This window comes from Melanotaenia boesemani, chromosome 22 (assembly GCF_017639745.1).
Source record: "Melanotaenia boesemani isolate fMelBoe1 chromosome 22, fMelBoe1.pri, whole genome shotgun sequence".
Taxonomy (NCBI): Eukaryota; Metazoa; Chordata; class Actinopteri; order Atheriniformes; family Melanotaeniidae; genus Melanotaenia; species Melanotaenia boesemani.
The window spans coordinates 3,929,642-3,957,542 of record NC_055703.1 but is presented as its reverse complement, the minus strand read 5'-3'; the positions used below and the strand labels follow the sequence as shown (position 1 = coordinate 3,957,542).

General features: G+C 44.1%; 1 protein-coding gene across 6 annotated transcripts in view; it reads left to right on the top strand.

Annotated features, from left to right (window-relative positions):
* The window catches only part of fynb (FYN proto-oncogene, Src family tyrosine kinase b), a 68,664-nt gene that overhangs the window by 14,665 nt on the left and 26,098 nt on the right, over positions 1-27,901 (top strand). For 4 of the 6 annotated variants that reach the window (XM_041975854.1, XM_041975852.1, XM_041975849.1 and 1 more), the window contains exons 3-5: positions 136-204; positions 22,686-22,942; positions 27,493-27,589. In XM_041975854.1, coding sequence (XP_041831788.1) covers positions 22,696-22,942; positions 27,493-27,589 — 344 coding nt within the window. In that variant the 5' untranslated portion in view covers positions 136-204; positions 22,686-22,695. Of the gene's footprint in view, positions 1-135; positions 205-6,766; positions 6,869-20,519; positions 20,531-22,685; positions 22,943-27,492; positions 27,590-27,901 lie in introns of those variants that run through there. The other 2 variants (XM_041975850.1, XM_041975851.1) reach the window with 2 other exon arrangements.

Sequence of the window (27,901 nt, the reverse complement as noted above, 5' to 3'; positions counted from 1 at the left end):
CTGACGCTAGTCCCAAAGCATTCTGGGCTCGTTCTATTTTTACAAAGCAGTATGAATGACTGCAGCTCGCACATGCGGTTGATATTCATGTTTTTTTAAAGCCATGATGAATAATTGAGCCTCTGTGTCCCGCAGGGCCCGTGTTTTGGCAGCACGCAAAGCAATGTGGAGGAAATAAAGATCCTGATACGGTGAAAGCCAGAGGTAGGACTCCTCACGCTTCACTCTCACACACATCTGTAACATCACACACTTGTAGATGTAGCGTGTGTTTACGAACGTGCACCTGCAGCAGCGAATCAGAATAGGTCTTGTGTAGCGTAGCTGGACGGCTCATTCTGCAGAGTTTTCTTCGTCTTTGGGAGGATGCGGGTCAGGAGCATAACATATTAAACCCAGCTGAGATTGTTAGCTTCAGGCTGTCCCGGGCAGCCTCACATACCTGTAGGATTCTTGTAGATCTTACATGTGGAAATGTACACGTATGTACATTTAAAATACCTTCTAGATCTGGAAACGATCCTCTGATCATCATGTGAAATACTGGATCTTTCACTTCCAGATCCCTGGAATTAAGTGGTTTTATAGACCTTTTGTTATCTGAAGTTGTAATTAATGTGAAAATATGTCAAATATACAAAATATGTAAAAAAATTAAGAGAACTAAAAAATGAAAAAATGTTAATCAACTATAATGCACATAAAAACAGAAAATATTTTTATAATTCAAATTACCAAATTTATATTAAAAACTTATCAATGTTATAAATAAATATAATTTTGATAAAATATATAAACAGAAATATATAAAATAAAAATACATAGTTCATTTAATTTATCTGATAAATCTTTATTTTTATCTAAATGTTTATTTATATGTCTCTTAAAGGATAGTTTTTTTTTTACTAGAAACATCCTGATAATGAACTAGTGATTCTAGTAGTGATGCGCGGGCCGCCTCCTAACCCGCGGGACCCGCGGGTTACCCGCGGTTCGGGTTGGGGCGGGTCAAAGAATTTTCGCTTCACTGCGGGGCGGGTTGGTGTGGTTTACTATTCTGAAATATCTAGTTCTATCTATTAATTTTATTTTTTGTCAAACTGAAAATAAAGACCTTAATCAGTGTCTACATTTTGTAACTATAATATGTAAGACAAAATATTTATCAGTTATTTAAACACAGGTCACGTTTTGTAACGTAATGTCCACGTAGGCGCGTAGTAGGCTACGCAGACTACGTGCAGAAAGCGCCAAGCAGACAAGCAACAAAAGATGGAAGAAGAAGTGTTGAATAGCATTCGTTCGGGAGTTTACGTCCTTGAAAAGAAGAAAGAGGGTCAAATGGCTAAATCACAGGTTTGGGACAGGTTCAACGAGGTAATCAGTGCAGACAACAGCAGCAGCATTGGCTATGTGCTTTATAACACTTAAACGCTTTAAAACACTTTATTTATTTGCCTATTTATGTTTATAGGCTTAACGTTCATTTGAAAATACATTTTGTGTTGCCAGTTTCCAGTGCCAATTTAGGAGACCATATGCACCTTTCTCAGACTAAATAAAAGCATTCGTCAATGTCATAAGATGTGTTTTAATGGGGCGGGTCGGGTCGGGTTAAAAAAATAGAAGCGGAGGTGCGGGGCGGTTTGGTGCGGTCCAAGTTTTTAAAAAGAGCGGGACCCGCGGGTCGGAAAAAAACCCGACCCGCGCATCACTAGATTCTAGTACCTGAAACTAATAAGTGAAAATGTGGAGTTTTCGTTATTTCCAGGTTATTATGCTGTAATCTGACCTGCTGAAGACCAGACTGAGCTGAATGTGGAACCTGGACTAGGATGAGTCTGACTCCTCGGAGCTAAATGTTCAGCTGTTTATGGGCAGACTCTCCATTTCTGCTGCTGCCATCTTTAATCCGCAGTGCAGCAGTAAGGTCAGCCCGCAACGCTCCCCCAGGAGTTAATATGAGGTCAGCCGGTGCACACTGCATCCCCACCTCAAACAACTCTTCCTCTCACCCCATGCTACACATTTCCAGCTGAAATAGCAGCAGATGAAACCTGTTTCAGGCTTCTGCTAATCCCAGTGTTACCACACTGGCTCCCTGCTTGGCTGGAGTGGAACATGACAGATTAGTTATCGACATCCAGCTGCAGCGTGCTCCGTCATGGTTGGAGCTGCTGCAGGAGCTGCTTACAGTGAACACACAACATAGGACCATCCAGGCCAACATGGCGCTGAATAATGAGACTTTTACCCTCCATTTAAATTGGGTTTGTTCTGTTTTACATTGGCTTCTATTTATTAACGACGATCCACTCTGAACATTAGCTGTAGCTCTCTGAGATTAAAGTTCCTGTTATTCAGCCCACAATCCTAAAACAAAATAATTATGCAAAAACTACCTGGTTATATTTGTTGAAAAAGATGTCCTCTCACCTAAAACAGGAAATGAACAGAAATATGGACTGAGAAGGGTTGAAAAGAGCCAGAATAACTCAGTCTACATTAAACATCACCACTTCATACTTTTGTCAACCCTCATGTTGAAGAAATAACCGCCTGCAGTGTGAGAGCGATGCAAGCCTTCACCCATCATCTGATGTAAATGTTGTCAGAGGTGAACCTTTACGCCCAGGCTTCACCCTGATGAGCGCTTTACGCCCAGGCTTCACCCTGATGAGCTCTTTACACCCAGGCTTCTCCCTGACGAGCTTTACGCCCAGGCTTCGCCATGACGAGCGCTTTACGCCCAGGCTTCGCCATGACGAACGTGCTTTACGCCCAGGCTTCACCCCGACGAGCGCTTTACACGCAGGCTTCACCCCGACGAGCGCTTTACGCCCAGGCTTCACCCTAACGAGCGCTTTACGCCCAGGCTTCGCCCTGACGAGCTCTTTACGCCCAGGCTTCGCCCTGACGAGCTTTACGCCCAGGCTTCACCATGACGAGCGTGCTTTACGCCCAGGCTTCGCCATGACGAGCGCTTTACGCCCAGGCTTCGCCATGACGAACGTGCTTTACGCCCAGGCTTCACCCCGACGAGCGCTTTACACGCAGGCTTCACCCCGACGAGCACTTTACGCCCAGGCTTCACCATGACGAGCGCTTTACGCCCAGGCTTCGCCCTGACGAGCGCTTTACGCCCAGGCTTCGCCCTGACGAGCTTTACGCCCAGGCTTCGCCATGACGAGCGTGCTTTACGCCCAGGCTTCACCCCGACGAGCGCTTTACACGCAGGCTTCACCCCGACGAGCGCTTTACGCCCAGGCTTCACCCTAACGAGCGCTTTACGCCCAGGCTTCGCCCTGACGAGCTCTTTACGCCCAGGCTTCGCCCTGACGAGCTTTACGCCCAGGCTTCACCATGACGAGCGTGCTTTACGCCCAGGCTTCACCCCGACGAGCGCTTTACACGCAGGCTTCACCCCGACGAGCGCTTTACGCCCAGGCTTCACCCTGACGAGCGCTTTACATGCAGGCTTCACCCCGACGAGCGCTTTACGCCCAGGCTTCACCCTGACGAGCGCTTTACGCCCAGACTTCGCCATGACGAGCGCTTTACACGCAGGCTTCGCCCTGACGAGCGCTTTACGCCCAGGCTTCGCCCTGACGAGCGCTTTACGCCAGGCTTCACCCTGACAAGCGTGCTTTACGCCCAGACTTCGCCCCGACGAGCGCTTTACACGCAGGCTTCGCCCCGACGAGCGCTTTACGCCCAGGCTTCGCCCTGACGAGCGCTTTACACGCAGGCTTCGCCCTGACGAGCGCTTTACGCCCAGGCTTCGCCCTGACGAGCGTGCTTTACGCCCAGACTTCGCCATGACGAGCGCTTTACACGCAGGCTTCGCCCTGACGAGCGCTTTACGCCCAGGCTTCGCCCTGACGAGCGCTTTACGCCAGGCTTCACCCTGACAAGCGTGCTTTACGCCCAGACTTCGCCCCGACGAGCGCTTTACACGCAGGCTTTGCCCTGATGAGCGCTTTACGCCCAGGCTTCGACCCGACGAGCGCTTTACGCCCAGGCTTCGCCCTGACGAGCGCTTTACGCCCAGGCTTCGCCCTGACGAGCGTGCTTTACGCCCAGACTTCGCCCCAACGAGCGCTTTACACGCAGGCTTCGCCCCGACGAGCGCTTTACACACAGGCTTCGCCCTGACGAGCGCTTTACGCCCAGGCTTCGCCCCGACGAGCGCTTTACACGCAGGCTTCGCCCTGATGAGCGCTTTACACGCAGGCTTCGCCCTGATGAGCGCTTTACGCCCAGGCTTCGCCCCGACGAGCGCTTTACACGCAGGCTTCGCCCTGATGAGCGCTTTACACGCAGGCTTCGCCCTGATGAGCGCTTTACACACAGGCTTTGCCCTGACGAGCGCTTTACGCCCAGGCTTCGCCCCGACGAGCGCTTTACACGCAGGCTTCGCCCTGATGAGCGCTTTACACGCAGGCTTCGCCCTGATGAGCGCTTTACGCCCAGGCTTCACCCTGACGAGTGTGCTTTACGCCCAGGCTTCGCCCTGACGAGCGCTTTAGCTAACAGCCTCCAGCTTGTGTTTCATTGATGAACTGAACTGAAGGATGTTGTTACAACAGCTAAACACTTCAGACTCCGTTTTAAAAAGTCTAATATTTTGGGATTTTTTGTTATTTCACAGTTTTTTCTCTATTTTCGCATACATTCATAATTTCTGTTTTTTTTTTAAGGAAATATAATTTTGTTTTACATAAAAAACTAATAATAAATTTTACATTTATCATAATTTAGCTAAAATCTAAGAAAAATTAAACTGCTCAGTTCAAGTCTAATACTGTTATTTTACTGTAAAGTTATTTATACTGTTATGCGTTACTATATAATATACTTGGGTCTGAAGGGTCCAGGTTTAAGTCCCCAGACTGCCACTGTTGGCCCTTCAGCAAGGCCCTTAACCCACAAATACTCCCCAGGCTCTGGAATACCAGCCATCCCACTGCTCCCAGTTATAACTAGTGATGGTTAAAAGTAAAGGACCAGTTTCCCAAAAACATTTTAAATAAAATGTTATTTGGTGATAAATCATTTTATTACATTGACTACATACATAAATCTTCCATAAGATTGCAGAATAAAACGTATTAGTAATTATAATAGCAATCTTCTGGTATTTTTTTGTTTGTTTTTGTATTTTTTTGTATTTATTTTAACCGTTTTTAGAGGCAACTTAATTGTTATATGTGCTAATGTTTTCCATTAAATATTAAAAAGCTGAAATAAAAACAGAAGGTCCCGAGGTATAAACTGTATTTTTATTATGGAATTTTCCTGTAATATTATTTTTTTTCCCCTGTAGTTTACTGGAATATTGTCCTTTTTGTTGTTGTTGTTGTTTTACTTAACCGTCCTACGAAGAACCCGTTCATGTTTGCTTTAATGAGCTGCTCTGAGTTGTCCTCCTCATGTGAAGCTGTGGAACATTGACGCCACTGCAGCCGGCTTTAATCTGTTTGATTATCAACCGTCAGAATGCCGAAAATTAAGCTTTAACTTTTTTTGTAGAGTTTAAAATGATGCGTTTGAGACTTGACAGTCAGTTTTACACTTTCATATACAACAAGTTCGTTACATTCACTGTGAAACTCTATAAATGGATAATAAATGACACAATAATGTGGCTTAAATCTTTTTTTAGCATGCTAAGTTTTAAACAACAGACCAACAGGTGCCTGCAGAGCTGGCACTTTGCAGAACCGAGTCACAGTTTGAGGTGTGACTCAGCATTTTTTTTGTGTGTGTGGGGGGGGGGGGGGGGGGTTGTTTGGAAGACGTGCGTCCGTTTTTGATGCAGTGGGCTTCGGAGGAGGCTTTGCAAAGCTTTGCAGCTTTAGCACATGAAGGGTAACCTCAGCGTGGGAACGTGCAGCAGGGCTTCAGCTCGGCTGCGTGGGGGTTATGTTGGAGGCTGGTGAGAAACTCTAAATGAGTCATGAGTTCTGGTCGTGTTGAACAGCTCGCGCTTCTCTCTGTCTGCTTTGTGCGCAAAGAAAAGCCAGACAGTAGGAAGGTAATTATCCTCACATTATCCCAGACGTTGAAGGACACAGCTGCTCCTCTTCCGTCTGCTGGTTACCTCCATGGTAATGAGTGCACCACTGTGGGCCGCTCAGCTGTGCGCTGAAATGTCAGCGCTGCCCTCAGACTGTGGGTCCATTGTGATTCCTGGTTTTCCCCTTGGTATTGGAGGTGCAGTGTTTGTAAAAGTCAGAGCAGATCAATCTATTAATGAAATTCTTCAGTAAGATGTTTGACACAGTGAGTAAGAGAGTTTTTTTTTCTGTACTGAAACAGGTGGTTAGCTTTGTTTCAAGTGTGTCTACCAATCACAGGCTGCGCTCACATCTTGTAGACCAATCAGTGAGAGCTACGCTCTCAAACATCAGCAAATTGGGCAAAATTTGGCTTTAAAATGCTCTTAAGTTTGACCAAGTTTGTTGGTAAACATCCAGTGAAACTTAACTGAAACACAGGAAAAAGAAGTGTGATGGTGACTGTACCCGGATGTTTGTGTGGCTGGGGTGGCTGTGATGGGTGGCATCTGTTTATGCTGACTTGTCTGACTGTAAATGCCACTGCATTGAAGCTTTCTCAGCCCGTTTTTTCTTCAACTCTTGGTGAGGTGGGAGGTGTGAGTCATTTTTTTCTTGTTAAAAGTCACTCCGTCTCCCTTCTCTTTCCTGTTAACTTAAAAAAAAAAATAAAGTTGTAGGTGATTTTTCTGCCTACACATTCACAGGAAGTGACCAGAAGAGGAGAAGCACCTGTTTGATGAGCCGGGGTGGAGACTCGGACAGTCCCAGCTGATGCCTTTCAAACTTCCAGCTCTGAGCTGTGACAGGTATATTGTCGCTGGTGCTGCGAGGGGCTCCGGGTGTACCAGGCTTTCTTTCACACTCGGATGGGCTTATTATGGACACGGCCACAAAGAGGCCACAAAGGAGTCTTTCATCCAGCCTTGGCAGAGCTAAAACCCTCACACGGAAACATTTCTGGTTTGCAAATTAGGCTAATCTAACCCACCCAGGCAAGAAGAGCATTGATCCCACGAAAGAAATGTCTGTTTCGGACCTTTCTGTCTCACAGGGGCGTGGAGAGCACTTCACAAAGCTGCAGTTATCTAAATCCTGCTCTCTGATTGTTGGAGCTCTCTGTGATCATCTGTTATCTCCCAGTTTACTGACTCGCCAGTTCCCTTCTGTTAAACACCCAGAACAACGCATGGATCGCTCCGAATGGCTGCTGGTTCAGTTTCCATCAGACCCCCATCATGCTCGAGGTATGGTGGTGCTGGGGGTTTAGTTATGGAGGGGGTGGGGATAAGGGCGGCTGTCCCCAGGGACTAAACCAGCAGCTTAATGAGCTGGAGGAGAACGGGACCTCCTCAGGTCTGATGGGTGGAGGAGAACGGGACCTCCTTCTGTGTAATGGGTGGAGGAGAACGGGACCTCCTTCTGTGTAATGGGTGGAGGAGAACAGGACCTCCTCCTGTGTTATGGGTGGAGGAGAACGGCGCCTCCTCCTGTGTAATGGGTGGAGGAGAACGGGACCTCCTTCTGTCTGATGGGTGGGGGAGAACGGGACCTCCTCCTGTGTAATGGGTGGAGGAGAACAGGACCTCCTTCTGTGTTATGGGTGGAGGAGAACGGTGCCTCCTCCTGTGTAATGGGTGGAGGAGAACGGGACCTCCTCCTGTGTTATGGGTGGAGGAGAACGGCGCCTCCTCCTGTGTAATGGGTGGAGGAGAACGGGACCTCCTCCTGTGTTATGGGTGGAGGAGAACGGGACCTCCTCCTGTGTAATGGGTGGAGGAGAACGGGACCTCCTCCTGTGTTATGGGTGGAGGAGAACGGGACCTCCTCCTGTGTTATGGGTGGAGGAGAACGGGACCTCCTCCTGTGTTATGGGTGGAGGAGAACGGGACCTCCTCCTGTGTAATGGGTGGGGGAGAACGGGACCTCCTCCTGTGTTATGGGTGGAGGAGAAAAGGACCTCCTTCTGTCTGCTGGACACATTGTCGGTCACAAAGGCAGCTGTTTGTGTTTGTTTGTTTGTGTGGTCTCATACACACTATAACTTCTCATCCTCCATCATTTACAGCCTCTTCAGTCGCCACAGCTGCTGCATCACCTCCACCAGCACAGCAACCACCCATAGTTCTCTCTGTGCTCTGGAATGTGGTAACCTAGCAACCAGGATGAAGACAGATCAGTGTGTTAGGTCGGTGATGAGGTCCGTCTGCGTTTCATCCACAGCTGTCGCCTTCACACACTCCACATTCATGTTTTGTTTTTAACCTTCGAACCCCCAAAAGTCTTTTAGTCATTTCTGCTTTAAAATGACCAAAAATAATGGATAATTTCTCCCTGAATTCCAAACTCTGTAAACCATCTGGTATGAAAATACAGCTAACACGGGTGAGATTTCATCAGAAGTGGAAGCATCGCCACAGATTCTACTGTATTAAAGTAATTAAGGATGAAACATATGAAGGATTTTCTCTTTTAAAACTAAATTTCTGCAGGAGACGTGGACATTTTCTGGTCAAAGTTTCATGGAGCTGAAGTTAAACAGAGCAAAGTTACAGAGGTTTTAGTAAAGAAATAGCTGGGTGGTTTTCAGTAAGATGCTCATTCAAACAACCAGAGGTATAAAGAAAATGAGTTAAAGGCGAAAGCTACAACTTTAACTCCTCCCAACCAGTAGGTGTCACATTCACACTTGTTCACTCTCGCTCCAACAATGATTCTACTAGTTGCCAGGTATGCCAGAAATCCGTATGGATGAACTAACCGGATCACACTCCTTAGCCTCCCTGGTAAGGTCTATGCGGGGGTGCTGGAGAGGAGGGTCCATCAGATAGTCGAACCTTGGATTGAGGAGAAGCAGTGTGGTTTTTATCCCGGTCGTGGAACAGTGGACCAGCTCTACACCCTCTTCAGGGTCTTGAAGGGGGCATGGGAGTTCGCTGAACCAGTCTGTGTGTGCTTTGTGGACTTGGAGAAGGCGTTCAGCGGTGTTTCCCGGGGACTCCTGAGGGGGTACTCCGGGAGTATGGACTACCGGACCCCCTTGTACAAGCTGTCCGGTCCCTGTACGACCGGTGTCAGAGCTTGGTCCGCATTGCCGGCAGTAAATCAGAATCGTTTCTGGTGAGGGTTGGACTCCGCCAAGGCTGCCCTTTGTCACCGATTCTGTTCATAACTTTTATGGACAGAATTTCTAGGCGCAGCCGAGGTGTTGAGGGGATCCGGTTTGGTGGCCTCGGGATTGGGTCTCTGCTCTTTGCGGATGATGTGGTTCTGTTGGCTTCATTGAGCCGTGATCTTCAGCTCTCGCTGGAGCGATTCGCAGCCGAGTGTGAAGCAGCTGGGATGAGAACCAGCACCTCCAAATCTGAGACCCTGGTCCTCAGCCGGAAAAGGGTGGAGTGACTTTTCCGGGTCGGCAATTAGGTCATGCCCCAAGTAGTTGAACGTTGATAGCGGGGATCTTGAGCTCCCCCTTTTTCATTATCTTGTACAGGTTATCTTGTACGTCTTCGTGGGGTTGTTTTTTTTTTGTTGTTGTTGTTTGTTTGTTTTTTGTTTTTTTCACTTTTTCACATACCTCGGGTTCTTGTTCACGAATGACAGAAGGATGGAGCGGGAGATCGACAGGCGGATCGGTTCTGCGTCTGCAGTGATGCGGACTCTACATCGGTAACCACCGTTTTTAAAAACAATAACTAGTGGATCAAGTTGATGAGCAGCTGATCGAATTATTTCTCCGTTTTCTTCCACAAGCTAATAAAGACACTGAACCATGCTGGACGCCATTGTTGTTTTAAAACAGAAAATACCACCAACCTGAAGTGAACCATCAAAAGAACTCCAACCTGGTGGGTTTACCTGCTGATGCCACCCCTGCTGCCACCTTCAGGTTAGAAGGAGAAACTGCAACATGACACCAAAACCGACCGCATGCAGACGCTGTGCGAGCATAAATCCGCCTTTAGAGTGCACCGTCCAAAGACATGCATGGTAGCTTAACTGGTTACTTTTAATTCACCCTAGAAGTGACTGGTTGTTTGTCTCTCTGTGTTGGCCCTGCCATGGCAACCTGTCCAGGTGAACCTGCCTCTAACCTGCTAATTGCTGGGTTAGGCTCCAGCTTCCCCGCAACCCTGAACTGGACGAAGCGGTACAGAAAATGAATGAATGAATGAACATTCGACTTTTTTTCCATCCTAGTTTAAATTTACATAAAATTCAAATAAAGGTAATAATAAATATAGATAACAGATTGGTCCTTTTCTTGTTCGTTATTTAGCTAAATAAAATTAAACAAATGAAAACTAAGCAAATAAAAAACAAAAACAAGAAAGGAAACAGAATTCTATTCAGCATCTATCAGAGCACAATTTCTCTAGTGTGAAAATGGGTTTGTGGCTTCTTTTTGTGCAGGATCAGAACCGTGTAGATGTGTTTGTGGATTTAATCTATTTATCTGCTTTTAAAGCCTTGAAGAATGTATGTGGCTATGTAATAACACATATGGTGCTATGAGGACAATAACGGCTTTGATAACTGGTTTAACATATGTGGAGACTAAAGACCAACAAAGTGGACCACATCAGTCCAGCTTTGAGGTCTTTACACTGGCTGTTGATCCGTCAGAGGATAGACTTTAAAGTTCTGCTGCTGGTCTATAAAGCTTTGAATGGTTCAGGACCAACATACATCAGTGACCTCTTGACCCAGTATGAACCTACCAGAACCCTCAGGTCATCTGGATCCAGGTTCTTATCAGTTCCCAGAGTCAGAACCAGACATGGAGAAGCTGCATTCAGCTTCTATGCTCCACATGTCTGGAACAAACTCCCAGAAAACCTCAGATCAGCTGAAACGCTCAGTTTATTTAAATCCACCTGTTCTCTGCTGCATTTCAATAGTTTTCATTTAGAGTCCAGATCTGCATCTGGTTCTTTTAGGCTGGAGTCTTTACATTGGATCATGTTTTAATACTGTTTTATGCAGTGTTCTCTCTTTTCCTTTTCTCGTGTTTTTATTGTTAAATTATGCTTCTTGTATTCGGTGGAGCTCTTTGAATCACCGTCATTGAATTGTGTTACAAATAAACTTGCCTTGCCTAAAGAACCAGTGTGGGGACACTGAGGCCTCCTTGGTCCACAGAGATCAGCAGAAATCCTAATGAGAGGACTGACTGGTTATTTTCAACCCTGCTCTTACAGCCCTGCTCTCAGGGACTGAATGGAAACTTAACACTCCTTGAGGTGAACCTGAAGCTTTAACCACATCCTGCAGACAGCTTGTAAGGGTGATGCTGATGTAGCTTCTCTGCCAGGCAGAAGGTTGCACCTCCTCTGTATCTGCACATTAACAGGAAGGTGCATCACCCACAAGTAAATGTGCACCATTGTATTTTTATTCATCAGATTTGCCCTCATTTGTTCTTCCCCTTGGCTGTTTTCTTTGACGTTTTTATTGTAAAACTTTATTCTTTGTCTACAATCTGTTCATGTATGTCAAAGTGTTGTTTTGTGTATTTTGAAGAGACAGAAGTGGATAACTTTCATCACATGAGAGTCAAACCATGAAACATGAAACATGTAAAGGCAAAAAGAGCCTGGATCTCTGGATCTTTCCATCAGTTTCATCCAGACATGTTTGATGACTCCACGTGCTGCTGTTTGGCTGCTCTGAGTGTTGTGGGCTTGAGGAAGTTTCACCTGTAACAAAACTATTTCTTCAGTTTCCTGTGGAGCTTCCACAAAGCAGCAGCCTCAGGAGATGCTCAGTAACACAAGGGTGCCTCAACAGCTGGCCCTCCCTCTGCCTTTCATTGAATTACTTGAAAGCAGCTCTTGAAGCTCCATCCTGTCATCGCTCCTCTTATCCACAGCATAGATCTCCAAAATCTCCTTGTTTGTCTGCACCTGTCAAAGAGCCAGTTTAGTTTAAATGGATTCTTTAGAGATGTATAACTGGAGGCAGATGATTGTGTTTCTCCACATATTATGATGGCTACAGCTGTCATTAAAACCGGGATTCGGTTCTACAAGCCATCTTATTCACACCTTGTTCTGTGGGGAGATGCTGCATCCTCATATGGATGTTACTTTAACATCACGCCCTGCATCAAACACCCAACAGGCCTCAGGAAATAACAGGAAATACTTAGCAGGAGGTAATTGTGGGATGTCGGCGGTTATTTGGGAGGGGGTTCCACTGGCTCATTTTAGTTATCCTGACAGCAGAGCAGTTACTGGCTGGCAGATCTATACTCACCACCTAAATTAACCTGGGCAACATAGCTCATAAATAAAATCCCAGATTTCTTTTTTACACCAAACTTCATTTATGATTTTTAACTTTTTTTTTCTCTTTTCTCTCTATACTACACTAGTTTTTAACCATAAAACTTTTCAGACATTTATTATGTACAGTATGTTGTCCTGGAGAATCCTGAGGCAGAGAAACCACACGTCACTGCTTTTTGTTTGTGCCAGCCTGGAGCGCAACATTACAGCTGAGTTTTTCTTTATGGCACCATGTCACATGCTAGCAACTGGATATCAACACACTTGCCATTTTTAACAGCCACTATGGCAGATTCAACAGTTTTATGTGAACTGATTCACAGTCAGTACGTCGCGTCTCAGATACCACCTGCTGTACAGCAAACAGCTGATTCCTCTAAAGACAGACCGCGATGGAGCTTCCAGCAGAGATGTCCTACAAGCAGCAACCTTTCAACAGCTGATCTTTGTTTCTAGATGAAGGAGTGGTATGTCAGAAGTGGTATGAGAGAGAATATGTGTTCATGCGTGTGTGTCTGTGTATGTATATAAAGTCATTTAACCTCAAGTTAGTAAATGTAGCACAAACCTAATGTGCCTTATTCTGTAACAGCAGGTACATGATTGCTTACAGGAGGATTAAAAACATGATTCATTTCCTGTTATGGTAGATTTAGAAACAGATAAAAAAAAACTGCTATTAATATGGAATTAAATTAAATGCAAAGTTTAAGCAGTTCTTGCTGCCTGTGTTGTACGGTGCAGAGCTTTGTATAATCATTGAGGTTCACTAACATAAGAAGTCGAGGACAAGTTAGTTTTAATTAAACTGTAGAGGAAGATGATTTTTTTGCACACTTTTGTAGATCTGTTCCAAATTTTTAAACAAAAGTTGTTAAACTGGTTGATATGTTTCATTTAAATGTCTCTTCTCTTACTTTTAAATGTTAAAATCCAGTCAGCAGATGTGATGGAGGGCTGTTTAGCCATCTTGTTTTCCTCCAGTCTGAGTCAGCTGCTGTCTGCTGCAGATAAATATGAGCTGTCCCTCTGACAGTGTTGAAATTGAGACTCTGAAGGTGTCTCCTACCTCTTTTGAAGCCATTTTGGTCGTCACCATGTAGCAGCCAAAACTAACACACCTGACTCAAATGAAAAAGGTCGAGAAGCTGCTGCAGAACCTCACAAGAAGCTGTTGAGAACATTTGAGTCAGGTGTGCTGCAGCAGGTTAACATCTAAAACCTGCATGACAGCCGCCCAAGAGGTACAGAGTGGGTTGTTCCTCCTCGGGTTAGTCACATGACTTTGTTAACTTGACATGAATTAACTATTCCATAATTATCTTGTGGTAAAACTGTGGTTTCTGCAAAAAAAGAAAATATTTCCGTTTGTCTAAACTGAGTCAGAGAGCAAGACAGCTGCTTCATTCATATCCTTGGTGAATATAAGGACCATGTAGTAACCAGGTAGTTTTGATAAACAAACTGCACAAAAACTGCAAAAAATTAAAAATAATTTAAAGAAATGTATTTCTCTTTATGTATTATAACATTATTGTCCGCAGTTATGTAGATTTTTGGAAAAACATTTGTTCTTTTTTTATGCAAAGCCAGTAATGTAATAGCCTTATCATATTATTGGCTTTATTACATTTAAAACCTGCCAAAATTATTAGGTTATTGGCTGTTATTTCATTATCGGTTGCAGACCATCTTGATTTTTTCAACAAACTGGGCTCATAAGCAAGGGCTGGATCTGAACTGGTGTTGATTAATCAGAGCCCAGGAGCGGCAGGCAGCGTCTGCAGGTCAAGTTTCGGACACAGTTGCATTATTAACAAAAGGTCAGCTGTCAGAACACGTTTGCAGGCCTCTCATCAAGCAGTTCACTACATTTTCCTGCCTCTCGCTGACATGTTTGCATGTCTGGCTGACTCCTTGTGGAGTTCTTGAGTAAGGCTGGAGAGCCTTGTTCATCTGGGGCTCCTGTTACTTCCACAGAGCCATCCACAGATGATTCAGGACATTAAAAACCAGAAGGCCTCCTGCAGAATAAACCTTCCAATGCAAAGTCTTATTCTTCCTCCAGGAGTCCCTGAGTAATCAGCTGACCACACAGCTGAAAACCAACTTTCTGACTTCAGATGGTAGCAGGTTAACGAGTTGTCCTAATGAGACACATTACCATCTCTGTCAGGTTTTCCCATTCCACACAGAAAAATAAAATTAAATAGGCACTGTAATTTTCTACCACCTGCAGAGTTTGTGTCTGTGTTTCCATCCACAGCATCATTAATGATATTGTTTTAAATAAAATAGTATTTACATGAGCGCCATTTTGTATTTTTAGTACATATTTCTATTTACATCCACATCCCTCTAAACACGTTTTTCCCTCTTACTCCAAAAGTCTTGTTCTGTTGCTGCATCCTTCCTGTTCCGCACTGACTGGAGGAGAATAAGGCTTCATCTGTGACAGGAAGCTCTGAAATCACGTGTGTTTTATGTGAATAAGCTCAGAATATCCAGAATATTGTGAGCCTGTTTAGGTTGAGGCCATTTGGTTCCTTTCCTTCCAGCTGCCTACTTCTCCTCTATCTAACACCCTGAAGGACTCTGGGGTTTCATTGTCTTGCTGGAATCTCTGCTGCTGATCGTGATGCCGAGCCACTTAGACACAAAGGTGCCTCACCTCCCTTCTTTCTGATAGGCAGGAGCTGCTGCCTTCCACACAGTGTAGAGACAGTCATAGTTGAGACCTGTGTTATGATCTGAGCCTCATCCTGCAGATCCACAGACAAGCAGCGTGATCCAGACTAATGTAGACTGATGGATCCTGATGCAGACTGATTGATCCTGATGTAGACTGATGGATCCTGACGCATCCTGATGTAGGCTGGTGCATCCTGATGGATCCTGATTTAGACCGATGGATCCTGATGTTAACTGGTGTAGACTGATGGATCCTGATGTAGACTGATGTAAACTGATGTAGACTGATGGATCCTGGTGTAGACTGGTGTAGACTGATGCAGACTCATGTAGACTCATGTAAACTGGTGTAGACTGATGTAGACTGATAGATCCTGATGTAGACTGATAGATCCTGGTGTAGACTGATGGATCCTGATGTAGACTGATGGATCCTGATGTAGACTGGTGCAGACTGATAAAGACTGGTGCAGACTGATGTAGACTGATGTAGACTGGTGTTGACTGATGTAGACTGGTGTTGACTGATTTAGGCTGATGGATTCTGATGTAGACTGATGGATACATGTGTAGACTGATGCAGACTGATGTAGGCTCATGTAGACTGATGTAGACTGATGCAAACTGGTGTAGACTGATGTAGGCTCATGTAGACTGATGTAGACTGGTATAGACTGATGTAGGCTCATGTAGACTGATGTAGACTGATGTAGACGGATGGATCCTGGTGTAGACTGATGTAGACTGATGGATCCTGATGTAGACTGGTGTAGATTGATGTAGGCTCATGTAGACTGATGTAGACTGATGTAGATGGATGGATCCTGGTGTAGACTGATGTAGACTGATGTAGACGGATGGATCCTGGTGTAGACTGATGGATCCTGATGTAGACTGATGTAGACTGATGTAGACGGATGGATCCTGGTGTAGACTGATGTAGACTGATGGATCCTGATGTAGACTGATTTAGGCTGATGGATTCTGATGTAGACTGATGGATCCTGATGTATACATGTGTAGACTGGTGCAGACTGATGTAGGCTCATGTAGACTGATGTAGACTGGTGTATACCTATGTAAACTGGTGTAGACTGATGTAGGCTCATGTAGACTGATGTAGACTGATGTAGGCTCATGTAGACTGATGTAGACTGGTGTATACTTATGTAAACTGGTGTAGACTGATGTAGGCTCATGTAGACTGATGTAGACTGGTGTAGGCTCATGTAGACTGATGTAGACTAATGTAGACGGATGGATCCTGGTGTAGACTGATGTAGACTGATGGATCCTGATGTAGACTGATGTAGACTGATGGATCCTGATGTAGACTGATGGATCCTGATGTAGACTGATGTAGACGGATGGATCCTGATGTAGACTGATGCATGGCAACATGCTTATGTCTTTTTGAACATTGTCTCTTGATCATGATTTTTTGTTTAAGCTGCAAAGCTGTTGCTGGTTTCTGGGCCAGCTATAAATAGTCTGGCCCAAGTTTTCCAGCTGAGGTTTTCCTTTGTCAGCTGTGTTTACTACTGTGCCTCTTTGGAAAAGGGAGGTTACTCTGTGTCATTGTGATTATGTGGGGGCTGTGATCCGGGGGAGGCGGGATCACAGCTGCCGCTGCAGTGGTGTCATGTTGCTCATGTTTCCTCTGTGATGTGCATGGTGCCCTCGCTGTCCCCACGTCATGACGCAAGGTCCCCTGGAACCAGGGCTGCCCTCGACAGCGGTCAGGGAGAATCATCATCCCATTTCCTCATGAGTGAGGCACACATGAACATATTTCTGAGTTCTGTATGATCTCTTTCATTTCTGCAGCACCATTACTGTTACTGAACTGCATTCACACGTAGTATCCTGCACCACATATTCCTTTTAGATCCGGATTCAATAAAGGAAAGGATGATCAACATTTTTTTAATTAGATATTATTTTATTAGAACAGTTGACCAGAGAAAAAATTGTCAGTGTCTGTAGTTTGCATAATTTACAAATATTTTATTTTATTTTTTATGTGTTTATTTGATTTTCATTTTATCTTCTTTCTTTGTTTAATGAGTTATATATATATAGTTATTTTTTATTCAGTCATTCTTATTTATTTATATATATATATATATATATATATATATATATATATATATGATTAATTTATTTACTTAATCGTTCATTTGTTTGCTGTGATATAAGTTTATTATAGGGAGAGTTGCTAATAAGCAACATGTCTCTTTAATATGTTTCTTTGGTTTCTAATGGTTTTATGTATATATGTACAAATCACAATAAAAAGAAATTGTTAGGTAGTTATTGTTTTTTATATATTCATTTAATATTTTAATTTATTTTAAATTTATGATTAATTTATTTTCTCTTATTTTTATGCATGTATGTTTTTTTAGAGGGTGAATAATTTGTTCCTCTTAGAGGAAATAGTTGAAGCAGACTCGGCCTCATGGGTGTGCTTCGGTGGATGTGCTCGCGCTGTTTCAGCCACTCTTCTGATCACTCTGATCTTGTGACTGAAAGGCAGTTTGGCGTCTTTGTGAAGCTTCATTGCTGCTTCTGGTAACCAGTCAACCAGCTGGAGACTCTCTTCTCCTCCCTCACCTCCTTTTAGTTTCCCCCATCTTTCCACCTCATCTCCCTCCACCTGCCCTGTCCCCTCCCCTTCCTCCCCTGTTCATCCTCTTCCTTATGGGGTAATAAACATCGGTTTTGGTTGTAGTATCTGCAGACATGCAGTTGGAGGAGTTGCAGGAAAAAGCTGGCGCTCGGTGCTTGTGACTTGACATTTTGACCATTTTGAGGGTGGCGCCACACAGCTGCCACACCAGCGTCCGACATTTGGATTCTGGTTCATCGAAGGTCAGTCCAGATAGTTTACTGGCAGCATGAACTGAGCAGTGGACAACATCTCCGAGTTTGTTGAAATAAATTCACAGAATAATACGAAGAGAGTCCAGACAAACAGCAGAGAAGATCTGAAGCTGCTCTCAGCAGGTTTTCTATATAAGGAGGTGAAACGTGATGGTTTCCTCAACCTCTGCACATCTCACCATCAATTACTGAACATGTACAAGAAAGAAGCTGATTATTCGTTGATTTACGTTATCTAGCATTTCCTTCATGCAGAAAGCAGCAGGTTTTTATGCCAAGTTAATCAGATTTCTCCCGTCAGCTTCTTTAATCATCATTTTAACACCTTCAGAAGCAGGACTTTGTCCATCCAGAGTCACATGGACGACCTTTGGCATGAACTGATTTTAGATGTGGGTTCACTTCGGGTCTGTAATTGGATTTCTGCTGTAGATTTATCGATTTCATGTTGAAAGTGGATGGAACATGGGAGGAGGTGCCTGCTCTGCTTGAATCATGAAAGATGAACCGTGTTAGCTGCCCTCTCTGAGACAAAAATGCTGCATGCTGTGGAGTGTTGGTGTCAGGTGGTGATTGAGTCGCCTCAAGAGCAGTTTCCTGCAGACCTCTGGGGTGAAGAGGGAAGGAAACTGAGCGAGTATGCAGCAAAACAGCTTTTTTCTGTTTATTTCATTTTCATTTTCTCTTCTTTCTTTGTTTATTGAGTTATATATATATATATATATATATATATATATATATATATATATATATATATATATATATATATATATAGTTATTTTTATTCAGTCATTTTTATTTTTTTTATCATTTTTTAAGATTTTTTTTAATATAATTTTATTTTTGTTTCCCTGAGTCTCTGGAAACGGTATGCTAACTGGTGCACTTTCTTCTAAGCAGCTGATTTAAAAGTTTGCCAGTGTCGTGCAGTCAGGAATGAACCTTAAACACATGAGTCATTTACAAGCCTACATGTCTAACAGTGTTTGGAATAAAGCTCCAGTCACAGCGTCAGCGTGGCTCATTTTACAGCATGAGACATAAAGTCATTATATAGATGTTTCATCCTTTCATAGTTCTACACTTTACTCATGTTCTCACTGCTCTGGTTAAACATTATATACATCTCAGAACAAAAAAGGAAAGGGAGAGAGAAGAAAATGTAAGTAAATATAATGAAATTTAATTTATTTGAATTCAATATTATTAGATCAAGTTAAGTAAAATTAAATTAAATGAAAAATTGAATTAAATTAAAATCTAATTAAATATAATGAAATGAAAACTTTTTAAATTTGATTAATTATTATAAAATTAAACTAGATAGAATTAAAAATAGAAATTAAATTAAATAGAATTACAATAAAAAATAAATATAAATATAAAAATTAAATCAAATAAAATGACATTAAATTAAATGTAAAAAAATAAAGATAAGAATTAAAATAAATAGAATTTAATTAAATAAGTAATTTAATTAAACTGAATTAAAACTAAATTAGATGTAATGAAATTGGATTAAATTAAGTTGAATAATATTTAAGAAAATGTTAAATGAGATATTTGTTGATGAAATCAGAATTATTTCCAAGGTAATGTGATGAAAACCTCTTTAACTGCTGTAGACCTGCGATGCTAGCAGCTCATTTCCTGCTTTTAAGGATGTTGCTACTGCGTTTGTGTCGGAGGACGAAGCTCCAGCTCTTACAGGTCTGTTTTACTCGGCGTATGGATATGAACTTCTCTCTGCTGTCTAACAGACGTCGGGAGTCCATGATGCTCAGAGGGATCAGTAGAAGACGATCCAGTCTGCCTCGGCCAGTTAAACAGCGTTCAGCCTGTGCACAGCCGTTTCTACTGTGAGCAGACAGGATAAGAGATGCTCTGCTCTGTACCCCCTCCACCCCCCTGCTTCCTGTCACATATGATTATAGAGCCCATTGACAGAGCTGTCACGGCGTGCAGCAGCACCGCTGCCCTGTTTGATGCCTCCTACACAGATCAAGCCAGACTGATCACAGAGAGGACGAAGCTCAGAGAGCAGGCTGCCTCCTGTTGGTGTCGTTCCACCACTCCTGACCCCTCTGCTCTCACTTATTTTACATCTAAGACTAAACAAGGATGTTTCTTCTCCTAGCACAACTTCACTTCTTGGATTTTGGCCTCTGCAGATGTCACCGGACAGATCGGTCTGGGTTTATGTGACCATGGTGCCTCTGTCAGCTGGGACGGCTGCTGATGATCTGCCTTACTGGAAGCACTGGGATAAACACAGAGTTGAGCCAAGAAGGCCACCAGGCTTCATCATTTTGTGAAGATGGATTTTGACATAGCGAATAATCAACAGCTAGAGTTATTTTAGTGTTGCTACGGCAACAGGCTGCACAGTTAAACATATCTGCAGGCCAATGTGGATAAACCTCTATGTGAGCGAATATTAGATGTTATTTTCTGCCACTGCTCATCCACAACCGGGTCAGTCTGTCTTCTCCTCGGTCTAAAGTCCAGAAATAGTCTCCTGTTCCTGGATTTTAGACTGCTCCTTCATTGATATCTGGGATGTAAATTTAAACAAAAACAGCTACAATCACAGGAAAGTCAGAGGTGTGAGCAACCAAACACTGTCCACTCTGCAGGGCTTCCTGCATCCCTAGAGGTGTCCAGTTATTATCACAAAGCCAACTACTTTCAGCACAGCGGAGCAGCAGGTCCTCTCTGACCATCTCAGCCCTGACTGGGTCCACAGGCCTCGTTTCATGACTACATCATTTTCTTCTTCTCATTCCCTTTGAGCTCATATCCACTGATGAGAATAGAAACCTAAAGCCTGGTCCACACATCACGATTCTTTTAATCTTATGAGATTTTTTTATCTGGTCGAGACCTCAATCTAGTCCTCCGAGCCGGACAAACGTCGAAACGTAGAAGAAGAACCATAGCAACAACCGGAAAACACAACACAGAGCATGGAAGAGGATATATAGGACGAGGGAATGATGGTGGTGTTGGGACTGTTTTTAACAGAAAAATCCAGAACTGAAAAAAAAAACAGACGGCGTGAACACGGACTTTATTTACTTCCTTGTTACCAGCCAGCTCGCTCTCTGATTGGCTACATTCCGTACCACGTCACCATCCACGCAGTCAGAATGCACGAGTCGTCGGCGTTCCTCAGAAATTGGCTCTGGAATATTGAATATGTTCAATATTCCCAACTGTCAACTACGACCCGTTTCGCAGCGGATTATCGGGACAAATCTGCTCGTAACACACCACAGACCAGATGATAATTGGACAGGGTTGGTTGGTTTTTATTTATTTTATTACATATTTTATTTGTTTTATTCATGCAGCAGTCAGAATCAGGGTTTTTTCTTAAGGCAGGTACACACTGCTTGCAAACGACATCATTCAGATTTTCCTGTGGTCTGTGTGTGTGTGTGTGTGTGTGTATGTGTGCGTGCATGCGTGCGTGTGGGTGGATGGGTGGGGGGGTGGGGAGGTTTCCAGTCCGATCTACCCAGAGGGCCTCGGAAGGAGAGATCGTAGATAGTGAACATGTTTAATATTTGCAACTGTGTGTGCTTGTGTTCTCCAAGCGGCAACCTCCGCCGGTGAAATGAGAAGACTTTGCGGAAATGCAAAAAAATTGCAGTTCCCCCCTCATCCACTAGAGCTCCAAAACAGAGCAAATCCCCACAGACTCCCATGTTAAAAAGACCAACTTCACAGCAGAAATAAACATGTTTAAAGCCTGGTACAAAAAAACATTTTAGGATTAATAGGTCAAGTTTACCTTCATGACAACTGTGAGGGGCGTGTCCTTTTGATTGACATGTATCGAATATCCACAGCATGAAGGGAGAGTGCAGCACAAACGCGGTTTTTAGCCGGCTAACAGTGCGCCTTAGCTTTAGCCCGCCTACCTTCATCAGCCGGTTAGTTCATCGAGATGCGAGCAGACTCAGCTGACTGACAGAAGAGGAAGTAAACACAAACAAAGACACCAAGATGGACAGATGAAAAACTGCTTCAGTTACAGTGACACTCCACATAAGTGTTATAATGATGGGAAGAGTAATCAGATTACTCGTTACTGAAAAATGTACGCGCCGTAAGAAACGCTGCTATTTAAAACGCTGTTATTCCCATCACCCGTAGTTTGCATAAACTTTTCTTTTTTCATTTGTCTGTTTTTTTTTTTTTTCCGGATGTTCGGCCGCCATGTTTGTTCACACTTAGGTCTCGTTTGACTACGTGAGATTTGAATATTGAGCGAAGAACCTGAAAGTCTACTGAAGAACGAGATAGTGTGTGGTGTGCTACGTAGTACACACACCATCAGATCAGACGAGAGAGATCTTCTGTTATCAAGTGTTCGGTCTCTAAACCTGTGAAGGTTTGTTGAAGCTGCAACGTGCCAGATTTTAGTGGTCATGTTCTGCTTCGTATTCTCAGTTTGCTGGGACACAGATGCATCAGATGAAATGTGAGCTGCTGTTCAGACATCAAGTCTTCTCTTGTGAATCCATCCACTACCACCCCCCTCCATCCCTCGCTATCTTCCAGTTTCTCACGAGGAAGTTTACATCTACTTCATGTCTGATTTAGACAACGTGAAACAAGAGAACAGAGTTAATGTCCTCCCTCTACCACTAACACCCGACTCTGTGTCTCTTACTCCTGGAGTCGTCCCACACTCCCTCCCACACACACACATACCTAACCTGCTGTCTCCTCTGTGTCTCCTTGGTAACAGATTATAGATAATGGGCTGTGTGCAATGCAAGGATAAGGAGGCAACCAAACTGACAGACGACCGAGACACCAGCATCTCCCAGGGAGCCGGGTACCGCTATGGGGCTGACCCCACGCCGCAGCACTACCCCAACTTCGGGGTTACTGCCATTCCAAACTATAACAACTTCCATGCTCCTGTCGGACAGGGGGTGACCGTCTTCGGAGGAGTCAGCACCTCCTCCCACACTGGAACCCTGAGGAACCGCGGTGGGACAGGTAAGGAGATCAGAAACATGTCAAACCCACTGATGGTGGGGCAGTGGTAGCCTAGTGGTTACAGAGGTGACAGGTGAGGTGTCCTCTATCAATGAACAAGTTTAGAAATTAGAAATCCAGCAGAATTCTGTTCTGGTTTTACACAGATCTGCTAGATGATGATGATGATGGCCATCATGACCATCATCGGAGAACAGGATGAATGGGGGGGGGCAGTGAAGCCACACTGGACCTCATTTATCAACGTTTACAACAGCACAGTGTAAATTTACAAACATAAGAACAAAAAAATTATATCAGTTTTATTCACTACAAACAGGTCAGTGGTTCACACATCTGTCGGTCTGATTCTAGCCAGAAGATATCACATATGGACATATTTCTGCTGAGGCGGAAACCAACCAAACATGTTTTTTCCTTCATTTGAGTCAACATTTATTTATAAGAACCATTTCAGGCATGAAGCAACACAATGTTTTATACAAATTAAAAGAAAATCTTATTCAAGCACATTTATAAAAGTGGAAGATCAGAAATTTATTTACCAATAAACTCATTTAAAAAGGTTTATCTAACAAAAACGGGTAAATGCTGCAGAGAAAACGAGTGAATGTTTGATACCAAGCTCCATATCACAAAGAAAACATTTTTATCTAAAAAAGCAGAACCAGATTAGAAGTCTCTCTGTGAACAATCAGATCACGTCTCTGAAGACCAGCTCATGGTGGAGCTATGAAGCATCTTCTAACAACACCACATCAGACGGTGGAATCAGCTGGTTCTGGAAGTTCCCGCCTCTCTGTCTCAGCTGGTTCTGGAAGTTCCTGCCTCTCTGTCTCAGCTGGTTCTGGAAGTTCCCGCCTCTCTGTCTCAGCTGGTTCTGGAAGTTCCCGTCTCTCTGTCTCAGCTGGTTCTGGAAGTTCCCGCCTCTCTGTCTCAGCTGGTTCTGGAAGTTCCCGCCTCTCTGTCTCAGCTGGTTCTGGAAGTTCCCGTCTCTCTGTCTCAGCTGGTTCTGGAAGTTCCCGCCTCTCTGTCTCAGCTGGTTCTGGAAGTTCCCGTCTCTCTGTCTCAGCTGGTTCTGGAAGTTCCCGCCTCTCTGTCTCAGCTGGTTCTGGAAGTTCCCGTCTCTCTGTCTCAGCTGGTTCTGGAAGTTCCCGCCTCTCTGTCTCAGCTGGTTCTGGAAGTTCCTGCCTCTCTGTCTCAGCTGGTTCTGGAAGTTCCCGCCTCTCTGTCTCAGCTGGTTCTGGAAGTTCCCGTCTCTCTGTCTCAGCTGGTTCTGGAAGTTCCCGCCTCTCTGTCTCAGCTGGTTCTGGAAGTTCCCGTCTCTCTGTCTCAGCTGGTTCTGGAAGTTCCTGCCTCTCTGTCTCAGGAGGTTCTGGAAGTTCCCACCTCTCTGTCTCAGCTGGTTGTGGAAGTTCTGACACAAACTAGACTTCAGATTAAACAGTGACTGTAAACAAGTGAGTGATGAGGAACATCTCTCCCTTTTGAAAGACCAGGTAACTTCACCTGTGAGGCCGTCAGGTGCTGTCCAGGTAGAAGATGAGTATCATCTTTTCACTTTTCAATGACACACCATTGCCGTCTGTGTAAGAACACCCCCCCCACACACACACACACACACACACACACACACACACAAGTCCTCTCCTAACCCCAGACCAGCCCTGTCAGGAATGTCCGGCTGGCTTTGTGCAGCAGCCTCATTGTTTGGTTGGGAATATTCTTACTCAGGATTTCCTTTCCTGGATTGAGCCTGGAGGAGCCCGGTGGATTATTTTCCGCTCTGTCTAATCCTCTGGCAGAGAAGCAGAGAGGTGTTTAGCTTTTTTTTTAATTTTCTGCTGGTGGGAGACTTCAGCATCGCCTTTCATTTCAACCTGTAATAAAGCTGCTTTCCAGCCTGAAGCAGTCGCACGGCGGTGGAAGCCAAGCTGCAGTTTGCATCAGAGGTCTTATTGATTATCCATTGACTTTTAGCTGATGTCATTTCTCCAATTGGAAATTCAGTTAGTCCCAGCACCTTATGTAACTAATGGAACAGCATCCCAGCAGACAGCTCTGAGGCTAATCAATAATCAACCGTCTACCTCTGCTGGTCGAATGGAACATCCAGACTATTTATAAATAAACTCACTTCTTTACTTTTGGGCTGATTTGTGGTCAGTTGTAGTAATATTCTACAGTCGCTGTTAGAGCAGGAAACATAAACAAACCAACAAATTTTCCAGAGAAATCCCTGGTCCTCCCCCGATCCCGTTCAGATGATGATGCTGAAGTGATGGACAGGTTTTTCAGGCTCCAGGTCTTTATCTTCAGGTTGACTTCCCCTGATGAATTGAATCAGTCTAAACCCCAACTCCTGTCACTAAGCAGCTCAGCTTACTGTCACTTCACTTGTTTCAGTTAAGGTTATGGATTTATTTTAGACCACCGGATCGCTGGCTTCAAAAGTCCATTTTGCACAGTCACTGGCATGTAATTACTGGAATCTTAATGAAGAGCATGGTGAGAAAAATCTCCTCTTATCAGCCAGTAAAGACTAAGTGTGCTGCAGCCAATGTAAAACCATCTTTAATATGCTTGTCCACATACCGCAGCAGAAGAGCAGAAAACCTGCAGCACGACACCAGCTGTTTACCATCCAACTTATTTACACACACATTCAATTCACACTACCATGACAACAGTCATGTGGTCAAAGATTAACAATAAAGTGTTTGACCATCTAATTATCATTATATAAATATTTTGATATCATATATGTATATACATATATAGATATGTGTATATATATATATATATATATGAACATTTTTATTTGCGATTAATCACATTGTTACACACAAAATGTCCTTTTTCTCTAAAAGAAGGACTACTGCTATATGAATAAAATTCAGTAAAGTTTGGTTTACGAACACTAAACCAGGGGTGTTCAACCTGCTGCTCCAGAGCAGCAAGTGGCTCTCTGGACCTTCCTCAATGGCTCTTAATACATGGCTAAAAATGCTAACTAATGTCTTTAAATATAACTATAATAACAAATGCAGGTTTTTAGCAAATTTTCAGTTTTTTCATGGAATAATTGCATTGAATTTCCACAACATAATGACACTAAAAGTACCAGGAATTATATATATATACACTGCTCACAAAAATTAAAGGAACACTTTTTTTATTGGGCCTGGCATGAAATCAGTTAAACCTGTCTGATAATTTCCTGGTTGGTTAAGCAGCTGAGGGCATCGTTAATCACTTTCAGCTGTATTGGTGTTCATGGAATTAACAACAGGTGCACCACAGTGGCAACAATCAGAAAACCCTCAAAACAGGACTGGTTTTACATGTGGAGGTCATTTCAAGTTTCTCCCTCTTGATCTTTTTTGGCTGATTTTTCACTCGTGCTGGTTTTGGCTTGAGTAATCATCTCTACTGGCAGTATGAGGCGATTCCTTAACCCTACAGAAGTTGCACAGGTTGTCCAACTTCTCCAGGATGGCACATCCACACGTGCTGCAGCAAGAAGGTTTAATGTGTCTCCCAGCACAATCTCCAGAACATGGAGGAGATTTCAGGAGACTGGTGGTTATTCTCGGAGAGCTGGACAGGGCCGTAGAAGGTCCTCAAGCCATCAGCAAGACCGATACCTGCTCCTTTGTGCAAGGCGGAACAGGCTGAGCACTGCTCGTGCCCTACAGAATGACCTCCAGAGGGCCACTGGTGTGAATGTCTCTACCCAGACAATCAGGAACAGACTTCATGAAGGTGGCCTGAGGGCCCGACGTCCTGTAGTGGGCCCTGTGCTCACTGCCCAGCACCGTGGAGCTCGACTGGCATTTGCTGAAGAACACCAGAATTGGCAAGTCCGCCACTGGCGCCCTGTACTTTTCACAGACGAGAGCAGGTTCACCCTGAGCACCTGTGATAGACGTGAAAGAGTCTGGAGAAGACAAGGAGAACGTTATGCTGCCTGCAACGTCGTTCAACATGACAGGTTTGGTGGTGGGTCAGTGATAGTCTGGGAGGCATATCCATGGAGGGACGCACAGACCTCTACTGCCTAGGAAATGGTTCTCTGACTGCCATAAGGTATCGAGATGAAATCCTTCAACCCATTGTCAGACCCTACGCTGGTGCAGTAGGTCCTGGTTTCCTCCTAATGCACGACAATGCCCGGCCTCATGTGGCAAGAGTATGCAGGCAGTACCTGGAGGATGAAGGAATTGAAACAATTGAATGGCCTTCACGATCCCCTGACTTAAACCCAATAGAACATGTGTGGGACATTATGTTTCGATCCATTAGGCGCCGCCAAGTTGCTCCTCAGACTGTACAACAGCTCAGGGATGCCCTCACACAGATCTGGGAGGAAATGCCACAAGACACCATCCGTCGTCTCATTAGGAGCATGCCGCGACGTTGTCAAGCATGCATACAAGCTCGTGGGGGCCACACAAGATACTGAAAAGCATTTTGAGTTGCAGAAATTAAGTTTTTGAAAAAATGGATGTTAATCTGCAGACTCTGACAGTGTTTTTATCGTCCTGCAGGCGTCACACTCTTCGTGGCACTTTATGACTACGAGGCTCGGACAGAAGATGACCTGAGCTTCAGGAAAGGAGAACGTTTCCAGATTATTAACAGCACGTAAGTCCCTTCAGCTGCACTCAGGGAGGATGTCAGTTTTCCACTGGAACTTGGAGTTAAAGGCTTTAGAGGGAAGCAGACAGCCAAGGTAAAAGTGGCAGCGTGTACCCAGCAGACAAGTTTTGGTTTCTTAATGTGGAAGAGGCTGGAGCCCAAAATAAGTCTGCATTACTGCTTCAGTTTGTGGAGCTGTGAAAACATAAATGTGCCAACCTGCCAACCACAGTGGTATGAATTATTATTTAGTATTTTAGCATGTGTCAATCAGCAGATATGCAATCACCAGCACACTTGGTCAGAAACCCACTGAAT